Raw genomic sequence first — 21,922 nt, 5'->3', positions numbered from 1 at the left:
TTACCCTTTTTGCATTATTTTCGGATCTCCCTATCTATCAACCTGCCCATCTGCTCTTCCTCCCATGTAGATTTGGTATATTCAAAGGCACAGAGTGCTTTAAAATGGTCTTGAGTGCCTAAAAGTGCCCTGACTCTCCCAGGCAGACTGTGGGCTCATCCTTCTCTTGTTCCCGGCCTTCAGTGCCTAGAACAGGTGCTCACCCCAAAGTTCTGGGTGATGGCAGCTACTAGGATACACTAGAGATAGGAGTATAGGATTCAGTGGTAGGTCAGAGGCCAGCAGGGAAAGAAAGTGACAAATTTCAAAGGAGACGAGGAAGGCAAGAATAGAAACCAGGAGAAAAGAAGATACTGAACAAAGAGAGGAAAGGGTTGAGCAGAACAAAAAGGAAGAAGAGACAACAATATAGGGCCTCCAACTAAGTGTGAGTCAGCATTTCAAGGCTGGGACTAAAATAGACAACCGGATCCGGGGTTCTATAAACCACAGAGAACTGGGAAACTGATAATTCTGCCCGATCCTGGCCTGGGTTCAGTCTTTTGGAGTGGCCTACAATAGACTGAAGAGGGAACTGAAAGAAGGCGAAGAGGATGAGAAGCAGATGTTCATAGCGATCCTGGAGGACCAGACAAGAGGGAATAGGTAGTTAACGTTATAACCGGAGAAACCGGCTAAGACCGGTCCTGGCGTTTGTAGGCTGCAATGTCAGCAGAAGCCTCTGGAACAGTGTATGCACTGTTAGAAGCTGGGTCAGGACGCCTATGTTCCCAACTCAGTTCCAAAACTGAGGAACTGGGTAACCTTGGGCAAGTCACCAGCTTTTTCTGTGAGTTTCCTCATCTAGTCAACTTCTAAAGATTGTCCCTGCTCTAAAACCACATGATTTCATGACCAGCAAATGACCATTTTCGTTCCTAAGAGACTGGCACAGAAGAGGGTTTCTTAGGAGGCAGTGGCTGGGCTGCATTGCTGACGATGCTGTGGGCTGCCGAGAGGGACACAGGTGTTGGCCTCCTCCTGCTAGTTACAGACCCGTTATCATGACCATCTTCTCTCAGTATTCCCACAGTACCACCATCCCCTGGGCTTCTCCCCTCTTCTTCCCATCCAACATCAAGTCCTTCCATTTTCAGCACTCTGCCCCACAGCTCACGTCCAGAATAAACCCTAATGACCTAGGACCTGAATTTTGTATCCATCTCTATAAATGCATCAAGCACACAATATTATAATCATCTGATTACCAACCTCTCTCCACCTCCAGACTTTAAGCATCTTGAGGTCAGAGATCTCTCTTTCTCTCTCTCTCTCTTTTTATTTATCCTTGCTTTCCTGACACTCTCAGCAATGCCCGTCACACAGCTGACCCTGAGAGCAGAATGTCTGTTTGGGGGAATGGCCTGGAAAATGACAGCAGACAAGGGCCTCCAGCTTCCCTCTCCACTCCTCAGAAAGTCATCTTGAACCTCTTCCCCTCTTGGAGGAAAGTTACACCACTCTAAAAATCTGTGACTCAATGATACCTCCAAACCCAGTGTCCTAATATCCAGCTATCCCCCTCAAAGGGTCAACTTGGGTTAGGAGACCTCGGTGGGAGCAACAGGTGTGTCTGGGCAGCCTCGTCCCCACTTTCCCAGCCTGTGTCTGTCTTCACTCTCTGCCTCCACCGAGTACACGCACCAGTCCGTCCAGCTAGGGAAGTGTGCTCCCCTCCCCAGCGCGGGCTTCCATTCTCTCCTCCTCAGTCCTTTTCCAGGAAGATCCTCTCCATTTCTACCGCTGGCTCCTCCCTTTCAAATCCCGCCGTGGAGTCCTGCCCCTTCCCGCACTCCGTCCCTACCAGTTCTAGGCTTACAGCCAACGTCTCCGGCAGAGGCTTTCCATCTTTAAAAACCGTAGCCTGGAATAAGACGAGCATTTTACCCGGCAACCCAGAGGACATGCGCATGCAAGTGAAACAACGTTTCAGTACTCTGGCTAAGCGGAAATCGCAGTCTTTCTACCCCATCGTTCCAGTTATTTCCCAGTGCTGATGGTTATGGCGAATTGCCTGCGGGCACGAATGGGTCTCGGCCCACTTTAGAAAACTCTGTTCCGTGGGGCGGGTGCTCCTGTCCCTGCGGGGTGCGCAGCTCAGACGCTGGGTTTGAAGGAGCACCCCCTGAGGGCAGGCCCAAGTGTCCAGCCTCCTCCTCCGAACAGGTGCAGCCCAGCCTGCGCTCCTGGGGTCCCCCTTGGGGGCCGGGGCTGAGCGGTGGTGGCCCCGGAGGCCTCAGGGCCGTGGTGGCTGCGCGCGGAGAGGGCCTCCCGAGGAGTCTGCGCGGCCGCGGGGGTCGCGAGCGGCGTGGGGCGGGGCGGCCACGGCCACGGCCGGATGCGAGGCATGCCGGGAACCGCACTTCCTCCTCGGGGGCCTCCAGAAAACCACAGGCCGCCGGGCCAGGCCGCCCGGAGCCGGCAGGATGGCGGAGGGCAAGGCGGGAGGCGCGGCCGGCCTGTTCGCCAAGCAGGTGCAGAAGAAGTTCAGCAGGGCCCAGGAGAAGGTAGGTGGCCGGGCCCCACCACCCGCCCGGCCCGCCGGCCCGACGCGGACAGAGGGGCGTGCAGGGTGCCCGCGGGGCCTGGGCCGAGCTGAGGGGTCCCCCCTTCCCCGGCAGACGGGAGTGCGACTGGGTTTCCCTTAAAACGGAAAGATTTGAGAGCACGGAGGAAATCACCCGATCTTCGGCAAGGATAGAGACGCAGAGGAGACAACAGTCTCCCTGGAACCCTGAACAAGGCTCAGGCCGATCCAGGAAAGGTGGGAGTTTTTGTCCTAGCAGCCCAGCGAGGATGGTACTTTACAGATGATGAAATTGCAGGTTCGAAGGAGATACTCTCCGCAGACTCGTAAGGCAGCCGTGACCAGCTGTGCTGCCCGCGAGGACCACCTGGTCCCCACGCACTAGAGTAATCCCGCAGGGTTCGCTCTGTACCCACCCCGCCTGGTCTCTGCGCGTTGTTAAAGCTGATGTAAGCAGTAGCCCGTATCTGCCTTCTGTGCGGTCTCTTTGGTGTTGGAAAGTACCCGGCCCAGGGTGATGAAGGAGCCTCTCTTTCTAGATTGTGTCCTTGGTTTAGCTCTGGGTAGCCCTACTCCAGCACTGGCATTTAGGTAGGCTGTCCCCCCGCCATCCCCCGAACACCTCTCTACACATTTTAATGGCATTCTTGTTTCTACCTGTCCAGAGTATGTCCTTCCCTCCTAACCTGAACCTCTCTGCTCTCTACTTATCAACCCTGGCAGATGAATCTCCTCTTTCTGTCTTGAGGAAGCCAGGGTCATGTGAAAGAGTGGAGGAAAAGGAAAGATTTTGTGTGGCTGGACTTCATTACTTCACCTTACTCTAACTTCACCTTGATTGTGGTTTCAGCGTCTTGAAAGGAGGTCTAGTTACAAATCTGATAACGATCAGAGCCTGTGGGTAGGTCTAGTTAGAAGAGGTGTGGAGGAACAGTAGGCCCCCGCTGCACTATGGGTTGGAAATACAAAGAAAACCCAGAAGACCAAAAACTCATGGATGAGAATTATTTTGAAAAGACACAGCAGTTGGGGGCGCCTGGGTGGCGCAGTCATTAAGCGTCTGCCTTCAGCTCAGGGCGTGATCCCAACGTTCTGGGATCGAGCCCCACATCGGGCTCCTCCGTTGGGAGCCTGCTTCTTCCTCTCCCACTCCCCCTGCTTGTGTTCCCTCTCTCGCTGGCTGTCTCTGTCGAATAAATAAAATCTTTATTAAAAAAAGACATAGCAATTGATTTTACCTCACTCTTTCATCATCTGCCTTCATCCAGCCTATCATCAACACTACTCCCTTGGTGTGGGATTCCTTTCCTTTTCTAAGCATGGACTCCAAAGCCTTAGATAAATAATGTCCCTGCTCTGGGCTTCAGATTCTGCATCTGTAAAATGAGAGCGTCAATGTTCAGTGATTTGGAAATTCAACGTGGTAAGGATACCAAAGCGAGAGAAGGGGCAAGGGTACCTTAAACCTCGGGGGCAAATACTTCCCAAAGGGAGAACCAGCCACCCAGTTACACCCTGGTCTGAACCCCGAGAAAAACAGAGAGAGGAGCCACCTCCCATCTGCCTTAGGGAATTCGCAGGTTAAGGCTGAAAACAGGAAGATGCTGTGAACCTAGACATAAACACAAGAGCAGGCAGACACTGAACTTGGAACAGTACCTCTGGACCCTAGAGGTTGTGGATGCTGCTTGGATAGAGTGGGAAATGGCCTGGAATGTGGGGAGGGGCCAGTCTTTGAGTCTTGGGAGGTTTTTGAAGGCAAGCGAAAGAGAGGGAAAGTACGGTCAAAAGAAAGGACTCCCTGGAACACTTTATAGTTTTTCTGTAAGCTGTTGGCTGTAATCTTCTGAATGATATGTAGAAACTCAGGTGTCAAATAGTCAAATGGCGCAGATATCAAGCACCTACGATTGACAAGGCACCGGAAATTAAGAAAGACACGATCTCTCTCTTTATGGAGCCAACACTGATCTCACTCCATCTTTGCAACACTTTGAGCATGTTATTAACATCCCAATTTTAGAAATGAAGAAATGAGACTCAAAAGAGATTGGCAAGTGGCAGAACTGTCACTGAAGGCCAGGTGGCCTGCCTTGGATCCCAGCCTCAGGCTGCACTCTTGACAAGGCTCCTGATGAACCATTCTCACATCTGTGTCTGCCCACTTCCTGCTCATCTCTCAGGAGCAAAACCAGGAGTCGAAACACCTTCTGCTCAGGCCTCCTCCTCTGAAGTGCTAGGAGTGAAGGCCCAGGGCTGTTACACAGTGGAGATGAAGTGTTCTTCTCGTTTTATTTTCCAGTTTCCACCCAGACTCAACATAAGACTGAATTGTGTTTTTACAGCAAGATACTTCTTCACATTTCAGATGAATGCTCTCACCATCTGTTTGTGATTTCTCTGTGGCAGACCTCTCAGTTCTCCCTGGAGAAGGGGCATTGTTTACCATGTCTTTGTTGGTCTTTTCCTCTACTGACTTCTACTCAACTTGACTCCCTGAGGGTTCTGTCGACAATACTTACAGAAAAATTCCTTTGTCCAGGATCCTGGGCTGGACCCAGGAAGGAGTTTAAAGATGAGTAAGAGGCACTCTCGAACCTGCCAGAAGCTTACAGTCTAGTTTAAAAAAAAAAAAAAAGGGTGCAATGAGTCACCTGAGAGATCTGCACTCTGTGGGAATTCAGAGGAGAGGACAATGGAGGAGAATCGAGGGAGGTTTTGTGGTACAGGGCGGAATTTAAGCTGGGAATTACGGCTGATTAGTAGTTCCTCAGGCGAGTGGTGGGGGAGCATTCCAGCTGAGGAATGCCAGCATGAGTGCGGCCTGGGGTGTGGAAATCGTTTTAGGCAGAACAGTGAGAAATGCAGCTGAGCTGGAGTACAGGGAGTGGTGGCAGAAAAGGCTGGAAAGTATTTTACGGCCATGTTAAGGAAGAGCCTGCTTTAGCGTATATCCTGAAAATGAGGATTTCTCACATAAACTACAGTACTGTTACCACACCTAAGAAAAAATTTTTAACAAAATTCCATAGTATCTTACCCGGGGCCTATTCAAATTATCCCAACTGAGAGAGTTAACTAAAATATAATAAGCGATTATGGGGGAGGGTCCTGGTAAAGAACCATAGCCACCGAACATATCTGCAATGATTTTTTTTTTAAGCTTTATCCTCATACCCCAATCTACGTAAACGTTAAAATAGGTCAAGAACCCTGGAATATTCTTCACCTTTTTTCACCAAGCGTTAACATTTTGCCACATTCGCTTTGTCTCGTGTTCCTGTTCTTTCTGTCTCAATGTCTCTACCCCCCTGGGGGCTAAATTCTTAGTGTAGAACGTTGGGGACTCGCGTTGGGTGGGCTTTCCTTGGGAAGTGACCCAAAGGTGGAATTTATTCATTCTTTCAGATCTTTGTTGAGCACCTGTACATTCTCTCCCATCAGGGAGCTCTAGTTCTGGCTGTTCTTTCTGTCTCAGTGTCTCTACCCCCCTGGGGGCTAAATTCTTAGTGTAGAACGTTGGGGACTCGCGTTGGGTGGGCTTTCCTTGGGAAGTGACCCAAAGGTGGAATTTATTCATTCTTTCAGATCTTTGTTGAGCACCTGTACATTCTCTCCCATCAGGGAGCTCTAGTTCTGGCTGTTCTTTCTGTCTCAGTGTCTCTACCCCCCTGGGGGCTAAATTCTTAGTGTAGAACGTTGGGGACTCGCGTTGGGTGGGCTTTCCTTGGGAAGTGACCCAAAGGTGGAATTTATTCATTCTTTCAGATCTTTGTTGAGCACCTGTACATTCTCTCCCATCAGGGAGCTCTAGTTCTGGCTGTTCTTTCTGTCTCAGTGTCTCTACCCCCCTGGGGGCTAAATTCTTAGTGTAGAACGTTGGGGACTCGCGTTGGGTGGGCTTTCCTTGGGAAGTGACCCAAAGGTGGAATTTATTCATTCTTTCAGATCTTTGTTGAGCACCTGTACATTCTCTCCCATCAGGGAGCTCTAGTTCTGGAGGGAGAACGTCCGTAGCATAGTTCACGTGCCCTGATAGACCCAGCCCTGTTGCTAATGGCAACAAGTGACTTTGGGCCCTGGGCACTGGGTTATGCTTTCAGGGTGATCACACTCCTTTTTTCAGTTTCAGAGTTAAAGGTGGGAGTGTTCAGCACATGCACTCCCACCTCCTTGAAGACTTTTTTTTTTTTTTAAAGATTTTATTTATTTGACAGAGATAGAGACAGCCAGCGAGAGAGGGAACACAAGCAGGGGGAGTGGGAGAGGAAGAAGCAGGCTCATAGCAGAGGAGCCTGATGTGGGGCTCGATCCCATAACGCCAGGATCACGCCCTGAGCCGAAGGCAGACGCTTAACCGCTGTGCCACCCAGGCGCCCCCCCTTGAAGACTTTTTGCCTCGAACCTTGTGGGGGCTGGGGAGATCGGGTGTGCCACGTTAACTCTAGACTGAGCGGACCATCCTTTCAGCTCCTTCCACCTAAGAAGAACCATGCCCCGGGCAAAGGAAGGGAGGAGTAGCAGGAAGGAAGTGAGAGCAGTACTTACCACTTAGACAAGGTGGTTTTGCAACTTTCTGGTAGAGGATGGTGTTTTGTTGGCGGGTGGGGGGGGGAGGTTTTTTTTTTTTTTTTTTTTTTTTTTTTTTTTTTTTTTTTTCCTCTGCATACCCAGGGTCAGGTGTTCGGTGAGGTGAAGTCAGAGACACAGACGTATGGCTAAACTGAGAAGGAAATAGGTAGTCCTAGGGAAGGGGGTGGAACTGGACAGAACAATGGGGGATTTGTGTTAAGCGTTCCCTGCAGGGCCGCCCTGGGAAAGCATTTACAGGTATAATGTCATTGAATTCCCCCAACAGCTCCAGGAGGTGCTGTTATCTTAGTGGGGGAAGGGGAGTTCTGTAAAGGAGACTCAAGAGACCATAGGCTTATTTGCCCAAAGGCTTATAGCCATAAGTGTAAAGGCCAAGGCAGGGCCTGTATCTGTTTGACTCTGGAGCCTTAGATCATAACCACTCCAGAGAGAGTTCCAGAAGTCTGAGATGCTAACCCCAGGATTAAGAATGGGGACACATGGGTCCGAGGCTGTGCATAGAGCCTTCCTCAATCCCGAGACCCTGACACTTTTGCGTATGATTCACAGCCCTTCACAGTGAGACTGCCGTCTCCGTTTCTAGCCCCCTTACCCACCACTCCCCATAACACACCCTAAACCAGCCACACTGAGCCATCTCAGGGAGCTGTGTGAGGGTCGGTATTTACTTTTGTCTTCTTTCCATTCTCCGTCCTTATACTCTATTCCAGTCTAGCAAAATCTTTGTTTTTTAAGATTTTATTTATTTATTTGAGAGAGACAGAGCATGAGCGGGGGGGGGGGGCAGAGGGAGAAGAGCAGACTGCTTAGCAGGGAGTCCAAGGCAGGGCTTAATTCCAGGACGGTGGGATCGTGACCTGAGCCAAAGGCAGACACTTAACCAGCTGAAGTACCCAGATGCCCTGTAGTTTAGCAAAATCTTCATTTAAGGCCCAGCCTGTTGATCCTCTCCTATATCAGGCTCACTCTCCTTCCTGTTAGAAGTATTAAGTATCTCTTTGCTGGATACTGAGAAATCTAGATGAGTAAGGCAAGTACCCACTTCTCAAGGTGCCCACAGTTTAGAAGGAGACATAATTAGATAAATACAAATAATAAAACAGTAATAGAAGTGTCTGCAAGGTGCAGAAGTTGCAAGCGCTTAGGAGGGAGTGATTAACTCAAGTAACAGGATGAAGTAGAATGTGGTTAAGTGTCATAAAGGATGTGGAATATGAACTGCGTTTTTTTTTTTAATTTTTTAAAGTTTATTTACTTAAGTAATCTCTACAGCCAACCTGGGACTCAAACTCGCAACCCTGAGATCAAGAGTCTCCTGGTCTTCTGACCGAGCCAGCCGGGTGCCCCTAAATTGGGGCATTGTTTTTTAGATAGTTGCCTGAGACACAAGGAGGGGAAGAACATTCCAGAAAGAGGGCACAGCATCTACAACAAGCCACAGTATGGCTTAGTCAGGAAACTAAAAAAGTGTTAGGGAAGGAGACCTGCAGGAAGGAGGAATAATGGGGGGTGTTGCTGCGGAGTCGGATCGTGGAGGCCCGTCTGCATGCTAGATTCTGAGCTACAGCAGATAGACACGTATGGGCATTTACTACAAATCCGTTGAGCAGACAGTGGAGAATCATTAGAAGGTTTTAAGCAGCAGCGTGATAGGCCTGTTAAAGCAGGCCAGGCGAGAAACAGGGAGCGCTGAGAACAAAGCCATGATGGAGAGACTCGAAGGCGTGGGGTGGTTTCCAGAGATGGACACAGTGAGGAATTCCGTGAAGGAGGTGAGAGAGTAGTTGAGGGCAGCCCCTGAGATTCTTACTTGGACCTGGGGGAGTGTTCGAGGTGCCTCCTTTCAAAATGGGGGCTACAGGCAGTAGAGCCAGGGCTTGCTTGCTTGTTTATAGGTGAGTGTCCCCTGTAAGAACAGGCACTGTATCTTTTTCATTTCCCTCCCCTTTGCTTTAGCACTGAGACCAGTGTGGTGTCTGGCTCTCAGGTCCCCAGTGGAGAGGAGACAGACACGAAGAGCATTCATTTCGAGCTGAGTTTTAAATGCCTTGTATCTGCTCCTCACAGTTTTCCACAAGGGGCCTCCCAAGAAAAGAGTCTCCTGCCTGCCCCTCTCAGCTCATCTATCTAGAGGAATCTGTGGCTGTGGCTGGAAGAGTGTCTCTCAAGTGAAAAGTCAAGGCTCATGTTTTCCCTTTAAAAGCAATGCGCATTTTACATTCTTCTTCTTAATCCTTGTTTAAATATAATACCCCCCCCAAAAAAAACCCCACTGTAAATAACAGTGTCATTCCCAGCCTATATGCCCTGTTTATTCCAGGCTTTCTATATACCCCTTCGCACACTGTTACATACCCCCAGGACTATCCCAATTTGAGAAGAACCCCAAAATGTGATCTTTTTTGCAGCAATGTGCTATATTTTAAATTCCACTGGGCTGATAGGAACACAGACCCCTTCAGCTAAGTCTGAGACTCTGAGAAGCCAGGGTCCCATGAGGCCAACGGATGAGAGAGACTTGACTATAACCTTGTGTCCCTTTCCAACTCACATTTCCAGGTACTGCAGAAGTTGGGGAAAACTGTGGAAACCAAAGATGAACGGTTTGAACAAAGTGCCAACAACTTCTACCATCAACAGGTAATCTGGAGGGTAGGGAAGGGAGGCTTGGAGGAAGCAGGAAGGGAGGGCTGACTGGCAGGAGAACAGCAGGCTCTGAGAACCAAGAGGCATCCCTACTAAGCCATCATCCCCCCTGGCGAGAGGGCCACAGGGTGACCTGCTGCTTACAGAGAAACTTCCCTTTCCCGTTCCTGCTGACCTGGGTTTTGGGGGACAGACAAGTGCTCTTCTTTTCTCTTAGTGGTTCCCCCAGCTACAGTGGCATCACTAGGTCCTTAGACAAAGTTGTGGCGAGCCCCCGCTCCCTCTGTTTTTGGCTTATCACTTCCCCAGGGTGCCTTTTTCCCACCCTCTGGCTCTTCTGGTAAGAGTAGCACCCTATTTTCCTTGTTGCCTCTTTGTCCACTCCCTCTGCCTCCCCTGAGCCCTCGTTTCTAAATAATCCCTCCATCTTTCACCTGTCATTCATCCCAACAAACCTCCTATTCTCCCTGTGCCTTCTATCTTCCTCGGATACTACAGGTAATTTTATGTAGAAATTTCCATTAAGAAGTGGATAACGGGTTTCACCTCCCAGGGGATATTTCATTTCCTGTCTCCATGTGCGAGGCACTGTGCTTGGTACTGTCACGCACATGATCTCATTTAACTGTCACCTCAGCCCCGGAGTTTGAGGTTGCAATCCCCTCCTTGTCATAGAGGGGGGTTATTAACCTCCATGAATATCCCATTGTCATGCGGTTTCACCGCTTTAACTCCGCAGAGTCTGGTCACGGCTCAACGTTAAGGGCACAGTCGCCCACTAGACTGCTTCACTGCAGACACCAGCCACAAGCCCGGAGCTCCCAGGCCCCTTGCACTATACCAACGCTATAAACTTGGGGGTTCCTACTAGCCACTCAGCTTCCACAATCCATGAGAACAACTCACAGAACTCAGGAAACTGCTCTATTTACAATTACTGTTTTATTACAAACGATACAGATGAGGACAAGCCAAGTGAAGGGACACATAAAGTGAGGCCTGGGAGAGCTCCAGACCAGAAGCTTCGGTGTTCCCAAGACATGTCACCTTCCCAGCACGGTGATAGAGGATTACCGACCACGGACGCTCACCCAAGCGTCAGGTGTCTAGAGTTTTTTTTTAATTGTGATTTATTAACCTAGTAAATCACTGGCCACATGATTGAATTTAATCTCTAGCTCCCTTTCTCTCTGGCTCCACTGGAGGTCAGGCTGACATCACCTGTCTCAAAGGCCCACCCCTCTCATCACAGGGTTCCTCTTTCCAGCCTGACCAGCCAAGGTCCTGAGTCATTTGTTTCGCGTAGACTGACTAGGATCTGAGAGGCCCACCATGAATAACAAACACATTCCTATCACTCAGGAAATCCCAAGGAGTTCGAAGTTACTTCCCAGGAACTGGGGACAAAGGCCAGCCAACTTCTTTACTGGACAATATCAGTAAATTGAATTATATGGAAAATAATTCTCTAAAATTCTATTTAAAGTTCATTCACTATAATCTAATTCAGCAGTTGATTGTATATGATTGTATATTAGAATCATTTGGGAATATATATATATATATATATATATATTTTTTTTTAAGATTGTATTTATTTGAGAGAGAGAGCATGAGGTGGGGGAGAAGCAGACGGAGGGGGAGAAGCAGATGGAGAGGGAGAGGCAGACTGAGCAGGGAGCCTGACTTGGGAGAGGGAGGTTCCACGTGGAGCTCAGTCCTAGGAGCCTGGGATTGTGACCTGAGCCGAAGGCAGACACTTAACAACTGAGCAACCCAGGCGCCGTTTGGGAAATATTTTTACATGTGAGGTCTCTGATAATAGGGCTTGGGAATCTGTACTTCTAAACTTGTTTTAATGGAAGTTTTCACATATATGCAAAGCTAGGAAAACTTGTATAATTAATCCACATGTACATACCTATCACTCAGCTTTAATAATTAATCAGCTCATTTCTGTTTCCACCTACTTTCCCCCATCCTTGATTACTATGAAGCAAATTCTACATATCATATAATTTTATCCATAAAAATTTCATTATCAATCTCTAAAGATAAGGACTCTTTTAAAATATAACCACAAAGCCATTATCACACCTAAAAATATTTTCTGTGAGATATTTACTCATTACAACTAACCAGAAAGGACAAGAAAAACATGAATTAAAAAAAATCCTGATTTGGGGGCACCTGGGTGGCTCAGAAGCATCTGCGTTTGGCTCTGGTCACGATCCCAGGGTCCTGGAATGGAGCCAAATGAGGCTCCCTTCTCAGCGGGGAGCCTGTTTCTCCCTCTCCTTCTGCCCCCCCTCATGTGTTCTCTCTCTCAAATAAACTAATAAAATCTTTTTTAAAAAACCTGATTTCACACTGTCCCATGCTACCACCACTATTGTTTTATATCCTTAAAATCACTCTGCTATGAATGTGTATGATCTTTAAGTAAATCCACAATAAATAGGTTTACAAAAGTGAGATTACTGGGGCACTTGGGTGGCTCATTCGTTAAGCGTCTGCCTTCAGCTCAGGCAGGTCATGATCCCAGCCCCACATTGGGGTCCCTGCTCAGCGGGAAACCTGCTTCTTCCTCTCCCACTCCCCCTACTTGTGTTCCCTCTCTCGCTGTCTCTCTCTGTCAAATAAATAAATAAAACCTTTAAAAAACAAACAACAACAACAAAAAACCAAAAGTGAGATTATTCCATTGATACTGGTTTTATAACTTGCCCTTTTCAGTTAACAATATAATACAAATATCTTTTCGGATATTCCACTAAAATGTAAGATTAAGTGATATCTTTAAAAAGTAGCAATAATTTCTTAATACAGAATATCCAGTCAATGTTCACACTCCCCTAATGATGTCTTTTTTTTTTTTTTTTTTTTTTTTTAGTTTGTTTAAATCAGCAGCTTGCTGGCATGTTTAAGTCTCTTAGGTTTGAAGTTAAATCCCTTCATCTCTGGGTTTCTGATCCCTCCCTCTTTGCAGTTTGTCGGTGACACTGGGTTATTCTCTGGAAGTTTCCTGCAGCCGAAACTTGACCAAGTCCCCACAGTACAGTTTAGCATGCTCCTCTGTCTCTGGTGTTTTCTGTAAATTCACAGTTAGATTTAGAGGCTTGAGGAGATTCAGATTTTTGTTTTTGTTTGTTTGGGTGGCAAGAATACTTGTTATTTTTATAGGTGTGAGAGTTTTCCATCTGGAGGCACATAATGTCTGCGCGTCTCCTTTTTTCGTGTGACATTAACAGCCTTGGTTGATCATTAACCAGGAAATCTATGTTTTATATTAAGTTTCCAGGTAATTATGATGTAGTAGCTAGTCTGAGAACAGCATTTCGCAACCACTGATTTAGTCTAACTCTCGGCAGGGGGAATAGGATCTGAGAAGGAGGTGATTTAATCAAGGGAAGAGCCTAAGAGTTGCAGAGCTAGGATTCCAGCTTAAACCCTTTGCTTTTCCCCCAGCACCTCACTAGGAGGCCTCCGTGGGCCTCCGCTCAGCAGCAGGGACTGTTTGCTTCTAACTGCAGCCTGAAATGAACAGGAACCAGTAAGTCGACACCCACATCGAGAGGTTTCCGACTCTAGGCCCATTCTGTACCTTGCTCTTTCCTCTTCTTCTCTGCCTTAAAGGATGGATCTACTGGGGCACCTGGGTGGCACAGCGGTTAAGCGTCTGCCTTCGGCTCAGGGCGTGATCCCGGCGTTATGGGATCGAGCCCCACATCAGGCTCCTCCGCTATGAGCCTGCTTCTTCCTCTCCCACTCCCCCTGCTTGTGTTCCCTTTCTCGCTGGCTGTCTCTATCTCTGTAAAATAAATAAAATCTTTACAAAAAAAAAAAAAAAAAGGATGGATCTACTGATGAATGGCAGGTGTGTGGGTAGAAAGGGTAGGAGATGAAGGAAAGACCATCGAGAAGAAGAGGATCACATGTTGACAGTCCCCTCAGAATTTCCCGGGTGACCCCACCAACTGAACATGGCTTGAAGGGGGGAGAAGCTAGATTTGAGAAATGAAATGGAGATAGACTAGGAATAGGGGAAACTTTTCTCCCGAGAGCAGGATTTTCCTCTAGTAACTGGTGTTTGAGCATGCGTGGAAAGGTCATTTCACAAGCATGTCACGGGAGCCTGCTACACGCCGGGCACCTGTGCTACATTCTGGAACTTTGCTGTGAATAAGACAACACGCCTGTCCTCAGGCTGTCACAGTTTAAGGAGAAAGACAGTGACAATACAGTCCGGTCTGAAACTGGACCTGGGGTAGCTAAGACGAACAGGAGGGCAAAAGACAAGGTCAAGGAGTTTTTAGGTGAAGCATTCCGGAAGGTGGACCAGTTGGTCATGTGCCCAGTGCCTTAGCATAATCAACTTGTAGGTAAACTTTTCATTAATAAATAAATATCACTCCCGAACTTCCCCGCCTGAGTTCAAGGCCTTGCCACTTGCCTGGGTTCCTGTTCCTAATCAAATTTCCATGGGTAAGTTCTCCTTGAGGGCTCTGCTTTGCTTCCTCTTTAAACCATATGAAATAAGAATTGTTATCCTCAAGCAGCATTTTAGTCTCTTGTCTCTGGTAGTGACAGCTGCTTCCAATTCATTGCTTTTAATATCAAACCTAATGGGGCGCTTGGGTGGCTCAGTAGGTTAAGCCTCTGACTCTTGATTTCGGCTCAGGTCATGGTCTCAGGGTCTTGAGATCAAGCCCCACATTGGGCTCCACGCTCAGCAGGGAGTCTGTTGGAGAGTCTCTCTCCCTCTGTGCGGGCGCACGAGCTCTCTCGCTCTCTGTCTCAAACAAATAAAATCAAACCTAACAATTCAGCCTCTTGTCTCCCTTCTGGACGTCCATCAGATCAAGCACTTTCAGCACTTGCTCAGGATTGGTCATGCTACTTACTGTTTTGCTGAGTGTTTGGGTTTCTCTGGGTCCATTTCTCTCCAGCAAGTGGGGGACCCCAGGACAAGGACTTCCTTAGCACATAGCTTTGTCTGCCTAAGTGCTGAGGACAAGCTTCCGGAGTGAGTGGTCCATTAACTGAGGGCTGGGGCTGTTTGTGTAAGGGATAGGAAGGGCCAACTCAGACTCTCTATGGTGCTGCCAAGAATTTGGCAAGGATTCAGAGAGCCAGAGTGATAAAATCACAAAGACTAGAAACGCTGTTACCCGACGTGTATAGAGGAGGAAGATAAAGCCAGAAAAGTGGAATAACTTGCAGATTTTTAACTCCCAGACAAGTGGGAACCTAAGATTGTGAAAGTTGTATCTGTGGAGAAAAAAGAACGATACTGGGATTCTTCAGCCTGGAGACATTTCAGGTCCAGGCGACAGGGACAGACAGGCCAGCAAAATAAAATGACACCCAGTGGTGTCCTACCACCCCACTTCCGGCTACCACCACACATGCATGCGCACACACACACACACACAAACACACACTTCACCTCCTCAAAGGAAAGAACAAGAGCATAAAGAAAGAACTTTGACCTAAAGGTTTGATCCTAAAACACGGAAGTGGGGTTGGGCTTTTGTGAGGCGCAGTGGAAGGCAGCAGACATTCACATTTTATGGACTGTGGTATCAATAGAACCCCTGGTTTTGAACAGCCACATACAGCCTGCATAGTCATGCGTGGTAGCCTTGATTACAGATCCGATTTTTCAGGCCATATAATATCTAATGGGATAAAAAAACAATTTTGATTTGTAGAAATTATGTAAGACGGTTTAACAGCTTTTGTAACTTAGATGTGTATTTTGGAGACCAAATTTCAGGGTGAAGTAAAAAGTTGAGCCCATGTTCTTTTCTTTCAAAAAAGAACTTGAAACCCTTGTTGATTTTTATAATCCTCAAAACTCTTTCAGAGCTCTCTCGAACTTCGGCTATCACATTTTTAAAGCTCTCAAACTTAGACCCACCTACCATATCCATGTTTAAAAGATTTTATGTACATTGAACATCTTTAGACGATTTCAACTTTTTTCCCATAAATGAAAAAGCAAAGAGGAAATGAGACATCCTTCCTGGTGAATGCTGAGTGTTTCTGAATTTTGGTGACTGTCTCCATCGTGCTGTTGAAAGCACTTTCTCAAGGTCACCGGTGACCTCCAGTTCCCAAGTCCAGTGACTGTGATGGTTCTTCCTGCCCTCTAACCTCTCCGTAGCATCTGGTCCCTCCTTGGTCATTTCTCTGACACTCTCCTGATCCTCTCTTGCTGTGACACCCCACACAATGTCGATTCTTCTCCCACCTCTCTGACAGTGTCCCTAAACTCCCTTGAGACCGTCCCTGGGTTTGTCTCCCTTGAGTCCTGGCATTCAGCCCCAGGGACTTTTAACCTGAGGTATGGTCAAGAGTTCGGACTGGCTTAGAAGTGAGGCAAAAAGATGGGTGAAATAAATAGTCCAGTTTTCTTTGAGTTGACCTAGATTTTCTCTTGCTAAATTTACATAATAATGATCTTTCCTGCAAAGATTTCCACAGATTTAAAACAATTTTTTTGAAGATTTATTTATTTGAGAGCGAGAGTGGGGGGGAAGGCGCAGAGGCTGAGGGGGAGAGAGAACCCCAAGCAGACTCCCCACTGAGCGCAGAACCCAATGTGGGGCCAATCCCACGACCTATGAGATTACCATCTGAGCCAAAACCAAGAGTCAGACGGTTAAGTGACTGAGCCACCCAGGCGCCCCCCCGCAACAAAGATTAAAAAATCTTTGTTGTGAGATAGAATTTTCTGATTTTCAGTTTTTCCCCATAAATTTTTTTATACCGTTGTTATGCTCAATAGCCTTCCTAGTGCTGAACACAAGCGAGTACAACAAATGAACAGGCTCACAAGTGCTTTCTGGTGTGCTGCATAGTGCAGCTTAGCTTAAATCCTCCTTCCCCAGAACTGGTGTGAGGATCACTATTCTGACCCATAGGCCCTGCCCAGTAGAACACCCTTAAGTGGGCTGCCCCTTTCAGTCCAGGCCCACACTCCTGAAGTCAGGCTCCAAAGGTCAGTAGTCTGGCCTCAAACTCCCTTCTCACACAATTCCTAGAAGCTGGAGTCCACGCAGAGGAAAGAGACCAGAATCGGAAGGGGCTCTAAGTAACGCCGTGAGGAACAGCAGAGGGAGTCGATGAAAGAGAAGACTCAGTGAGGAGTCTGGGAAAGATGTCTTCCGACATACGGGTACGGAAGACCAGCCCGAGGCCAGCGGGCCAGGTCTAATAGAGCCGTTTAAAGCTGAAGCACAACCTTAGCAAGAACTCCTGAGTTTCTGGTTGCTGGAGGTATTCAAGAAGCAGAGGCTAAATGACCATTTGTCAGGGTTAAAACCAACATGGTTCATCTGTTGGGTTGAGATGCAATCTTCCAAACTTAAATAATACCTTCCTTTCCTTTTCTTCTTTCTTCTTTTTTTTGTTTTTTTCCAGGGAGGAGATCTAATCTGTGTTTGGGAGGCCTAGTCTAAAAAAAATGAGAATTCAGACACAGGAGCAAAGATAGGACTGGGCAGATTGATAGAGATATAGATGAGACCATCAGAGTTGGGACAGAAGGAGAATCAGTGACAAGCCATTTGGAAGAGAAATGTAAAGCACGTGACGGATGGAAGGGAAGGGCAAAGGGAGGCAAGGCAGAGAAGGACGTCGGGGGAGGAGAGGAATGGCTGTGTGGGGGTTCACAGGAGGAAGAAGGCTGAGTGTCTGCAGAAGATGGTGGCAGTGTACTTACCCGGAGAGGAAGGCGTAAGCCAGAGGCTCACAGAGAGAGTGTCACACAGGATACTTAAATTTCAGCAGAGGAACTGGGGTACAGGCTTTAGTTCACCAGAAGGGAGAACAGAGGAAAAAAGGCCTGCCAGTGCTGTGGGAACAATCTCCAAACAAAAACTACCCCCAAAAAGACAACCTACAACTTCTTGGTAAAGAGAACAGAGGCTCATTTATAACATTTGCAGATTCCGGGATTGACTTCTGCTTTTAACCTACTTTTCTACTTGGACCTCTAAAGCATCTTTCCAAATGTATCTCTTTAGTCACCAAAAGCACTTCTCCCTTTTAGGCAGAAGGCCAGAAGCTCTACAAGGACCTGAAGAACTTCCTTAGTGCAGTCAAAGGTGGGTAGCGTGCGGCCCAGGAGAAGCGGGCTCCTGAGAGCTCTGAGGATGGAAGAGAAAACAACCTCTCAGGCATTGTATCACTTGCCTGCCCCTGATGCCCGGAACTTGTGGGCATCAGAAGAGCAACTTTTCCTGTCCCAGCCCTGCCCAACTTTCCTCACGGGTCACCCGAACCTTCTGGGTGTGCTCGTCCTTCTGAAGTGGACCCGCTGCTCTGCCCGTTCACCGGTATGATTATAGCAGCCTGCTTTGGGGGAAGCTGTATGGTAGGACCGACTTCTCTCCTTTCAGTGATGCACGAAAGCTCGAAGAGAGTGTCAGAAACCCTGCAGGAGATCTACAGCAGCGAGTGGGACGGTCACGAAGAGCTGAAGGCCATCGTAGGGGTAAGAGTGTCCCGGCTTCCAGCTCTTCAGCACTCACTCCTGCCCTCAGCTCAGCCTTCTCTTAGCTTCTCCATCCACGCAGATAGGAAAGTGAAGGAGCCAGTCCGCATCCTTCATGTGTGTAGCCTCAGTCATGGGTGGTAGCACAAAGCAACAGCCATGAAGGTCAGACCAAGCATTCCCTGATCTGCGGATTCCTCTGCGGTCGGCCATCTTCCCCTCTTTAAAGCCTTATGGACGTTGTGCCTACATACACCCAACTGGTTATCTTTGAGAACTACTCATGTAATTTTTCCCCCCAAATTTCCCTGTCCTTCAAGCTCTAGAGTGCAAGACTCTGACCATCTGTTCCCGCTCTTGACCCCTGAATGTATGTCCAGTGTCTTATAGGGCAGTTTCTAGGGCCAGGGTTGTTTCTTCATCTGACTCTTCACCAGAACCCAACGTGACATTCTCAACACAGTGCTCCAAAAAGGAAGTTTGCTGCAGGAAGAATTTGGGTTTTTCCCCGGTATGCAGTTGTTTCCGAGAAGCAGGGCCCTCACCTCTGCCCTCTGCCTCTGCCCCACAGAATAATGATCTCCTTTGGGAAGACTATGAAGAGAAACTAGCTGACCAGGCGTTGAGGACCATGGAAAACTACGTAGCCCAGTTCAGCGAGATTAAGGTAATCAGTTTACAGAGTCAAGGGTGGCCCCCAGACGTTGGAGAACCTATGGGGTAAACATCCTAAGTAGAGTTCAAGCCCATGGCTAGGAATGAAATTTAGGAAAAAGGATTAAAAGTCAGGGAGGTTAGGGAGAGGATTAGAGGTGTCAAGGACATGTTTAGAATTAGGTTTTGGGGGGCGCCTGAGTGGCGCAGTCGTTAAGCGTCTGCCTTTGGCTCAGGGCGTGATCCCAGCGTTCTGGCATTGAGCCCCACATCAGGCTCCTCTGCTAAGAGCCTGCTTCTTCCTCTCCCACTCCCCCTGCTTGTGTTCCCTCTCTCGCTGGCTGTCTCCCTCTGTCAAATAAATAAATAACATCTAAAAAAAAAAAGAATTAGGTTTCGGTGAACCAGATCCGAGCTGGTTTTGAATTAGATCCAGGTCCAGGCATCCCTTTTAGTGGTGGGAAGAAAAAAAAAAAAAAACAGCTGGTAGGGACATCTGGGTAGCTCAGTTGGTTAAACGTCTGCCTTCAGCTCAGGTCATGATCCCAGGGTCCTGGGATCGAGTTCCGCATCAGGCTCCTTGCTCCCCGGAGAGCCTGCTTCTCCCTCTGCCTTTGCCGCTCCCCCTGCTTGTGCTTTCTCTCTCTCTCTCTCTGACAAATTAATAAATAAATTTTTTTTAAAAAACAGCTGATATGTTTATTGTAGAGATGAGGAAACTTGGAGGAGTCATAATAATTATCTTCCAATACTGGCAGGTCTGTTAGGTGAAAGAGGGATGCAGCTTGTTCTAAATGGTTTCAGAAAGCAGAGTTAGAATTCATGTACTCATTCAATGCAGATTTATGAAACATCTACTCCGTCAGGCACTGCGCTGCTTGTAGATTAATAGGGAGAAATTAGAGGGATCCTGACTTAAGTTTCTCGTAGAGCTTTCCAACACTGAAATATACTGTGAAGTTGGGAGTTGAGTTCAACTTCAAGCAGAAGTTGAACTACTTATTTTGAATATTACAGAGAAGCTCCATGTATTAAATAGGAAGCTGGACCAGATAATCACGAAGATCCTTGCAAAATCTATGATTGGATTTGCAGTATGGATGAGCCTGAGTAGACGCGCTCTCAGTGCGCACAATAATTTACTATTTTTATTATGCTTTAGGGTTTTAAGAGCACTTTGTAGTCAGCGTTTGATCTTTAAAATAACACCGTAGAGCAGTGTTGCTGAGGTTCCAGAAGAGATGTGCCTCGCCCTCCGTCACAAGGCCAATAAGTGGCAGCCTTGGGAGTAAGACCCCAAACTTCTGACTTTGAATTCAGCTGGATCCTCAAGGCCATTTCTCCTGGAGGCTGAACCTGTTTTTAGTGGGTTCATAGGAAATGTTAATACTTAGTGCAGGCTTCCATGTTCTCTGTAGGATTTTCCTTTCTCTCTCTCTCCCCTACGCTCTAATGAGAATTCCCATTCTTTCCAAATAGTGAGGGAAATCCCATGGGCACAAAGCTGTTAGAAAGTGAAATTTGGTAATGGGACCCAATAATCGTGCTACTCTGTTATCTTCATGCTGGCCCCTGAAAAGTGAATATCAAGGCCCTCTCTCCTGACTCTGGGTTAGGAAAGAATTGCCAAGCGGGGTCGGAAACTTGTGGACTATGACAGTGCCCGACACCACCTGGAGGCAGTGCAGAATGCCAAGAAGAAAGATGAGGCCAAGACTGCCAAAGTAAGAAAAAAAAAAAAAGCCTGGTGAAACCTTCCTGCCCTCCCTCCCCCACTAACGGTGGCAGGTGGCTGGGCCAAGCTGGGTGTAGGAAATGATAAATTCAGCATCCAGCGTTCTGAAGGAAATCCTGTTTCCCCTGACACCGATTGTCAAAGGATAGTCAGAGACGCAAGGCTGGGGAGGGCATGGGTCTGGGGAGGGAGGGGCATGGTTCCAGGTAAGCCTAGTCCCTGAAAGAATGCGGGGAATAGAGGAGGCAGTCTGGAGCCTTAGATTCGGGATTGAGGGAACCGATCCTGTCTCTCTTACCCCTTAGGCAGAGGAAGAGTTCAACAAAGCCCAGGGTGTGTTCGAAGACCTGAACCAGGAACTCCTGGAGGAGCTGCCTGTTCTTTATCATAGGTAATGATTGACAGTCAGGAAAGGCCTGGATTCCTGGGCCAGTGGAGGCCCCCGTTACCTGGCAACCCAGGCGTGTCGCCTAGTGAAAAGAGCTCTGTTCCAAGAGTGGGATGTTGCCTCAGCCCTGCTACTGACCTGCTGGGTGATAATAGGCAAACTGCCTTATTGCCCCAGACCCTGGTTTCTTCATCTGCAATACCGAGATAGCCGTGCTTGCCCTGCTGGCTTTTCCGGTTTAGAGGCAAGATGCTTCTTGGATAGGAGAGATCTGGCAAGTAAACTACTGTCATCATGGGAACTAGGACTGTCTGGTTTCATGCTTAAGTGTGTATTGTTTTAAACTAGCTTGGTTCATGAACATCCAGACTGACTTAAACCATGGGATGATTATTTCTATTAATGATGTCTTTGCTTCACAGAAGGTAAAAGTGTTTTAGATGTATCTGCGTCGAAATTCTATTTGTATCCTGTTTTCATTGTACAAGATATGCTGCAATGCAGTTGTAGTCAGTATTTTATATTGCCACTTAAATTTAGTCTATGTATGATGGAGCCTTTTTAATAACTACTTGTATCCTGAAACACTAATTATGTGATTCCTAATCTAAATAGCATTGAAATTTAATACAGTTTCTTTAAATATAAACTTCCCCAATTCATTTATAGTAGAATTCCACTAATGTGCATACAGCTCCATAGCAGTCCAAGTATCGCATAATAAGAAAGAATAATTATTATAATAATTATAATTGTATGACCATATATTTATAGCACACTTTAAAAAATCTTCAGAATACTTTCATTCATATCACTTTAATACCCAACGAGCCTGAA

At 47.4% G+C, this 21,922-nt stretch overlaps 1 protein-coding gene across 4 annotated transcripts in view; it reads left to right on the top strand.

The window, feature by feature from the left end:
• The first annotated feature begins 2,391 nt into the window (after positions 1 to 2,391).
• The window catches only part of BIN2 (bridging integrator 2), a 30,147-nt gene continuing 10,616 nt past the window's right edge, over positions 2,392 to 21,922 (top strand). For 3 of the 4 annotated variants that reach the window (XR_004621470.1, XM_019802096.2, XM_034646431.1), the window contains exons 1-7: positions 2,392 to 2,546; positions 9,719 to 9,799; positions 17,865 to 17,919; positions 18,214 to 18,308; positions 18,880 to 18,975; positions 20,579 to 20,686; positions 21,003 to 21,088. Coding sequence is in view for 3 of the 4 variants with exons in the window: in XM_019802096.2 (XP_019657655.1) it covers positions 2,466 to 2,546; positions 9,719 to 9,799; positions 17,865 to 17,919; positions 18,214 to 18,308; positions 18,880 to 18,975; positions 20,579 to 20,686; positions 21,003 to 21,088 (602 nt within the window). In the remaining variant the exon portion in view is untranslated. The remainder of the gene's footprint in view (positions 2,547 to 9,718; positions 9,800 to 17,864; positions 17,920 to 18,213; positions 18,309 to 18,879; positions 18,976 to 20,578; positions 20,687 to 21,002; positions 21,089 to 21,922) is intronic. The other variant, XM_034646432.1, reaches the window with a different exon arrangement.

The sequence above is a fragment of the Ailuropoda melanoleuca genome, chromosome 16 (genome assembly GCF_002007445.2).
Source record: "Ailuropoda melanoleuca isolate Jingjing chromosome 16, ASM200744v2, whole genome shotgun sequence".
Classification (NCBI taxonomy): Eukaryota; Metazoa; Chordata; class Mammalia; order Carnivora; family Ursidae; genus Ailuropoda; species Ailuropoda melanoleuca.
The sequence above is the reverse complement of the archived record's forward strand: the minus strand, read 5'-3'. Positions and strand labels throughout refer to the sequence as shown.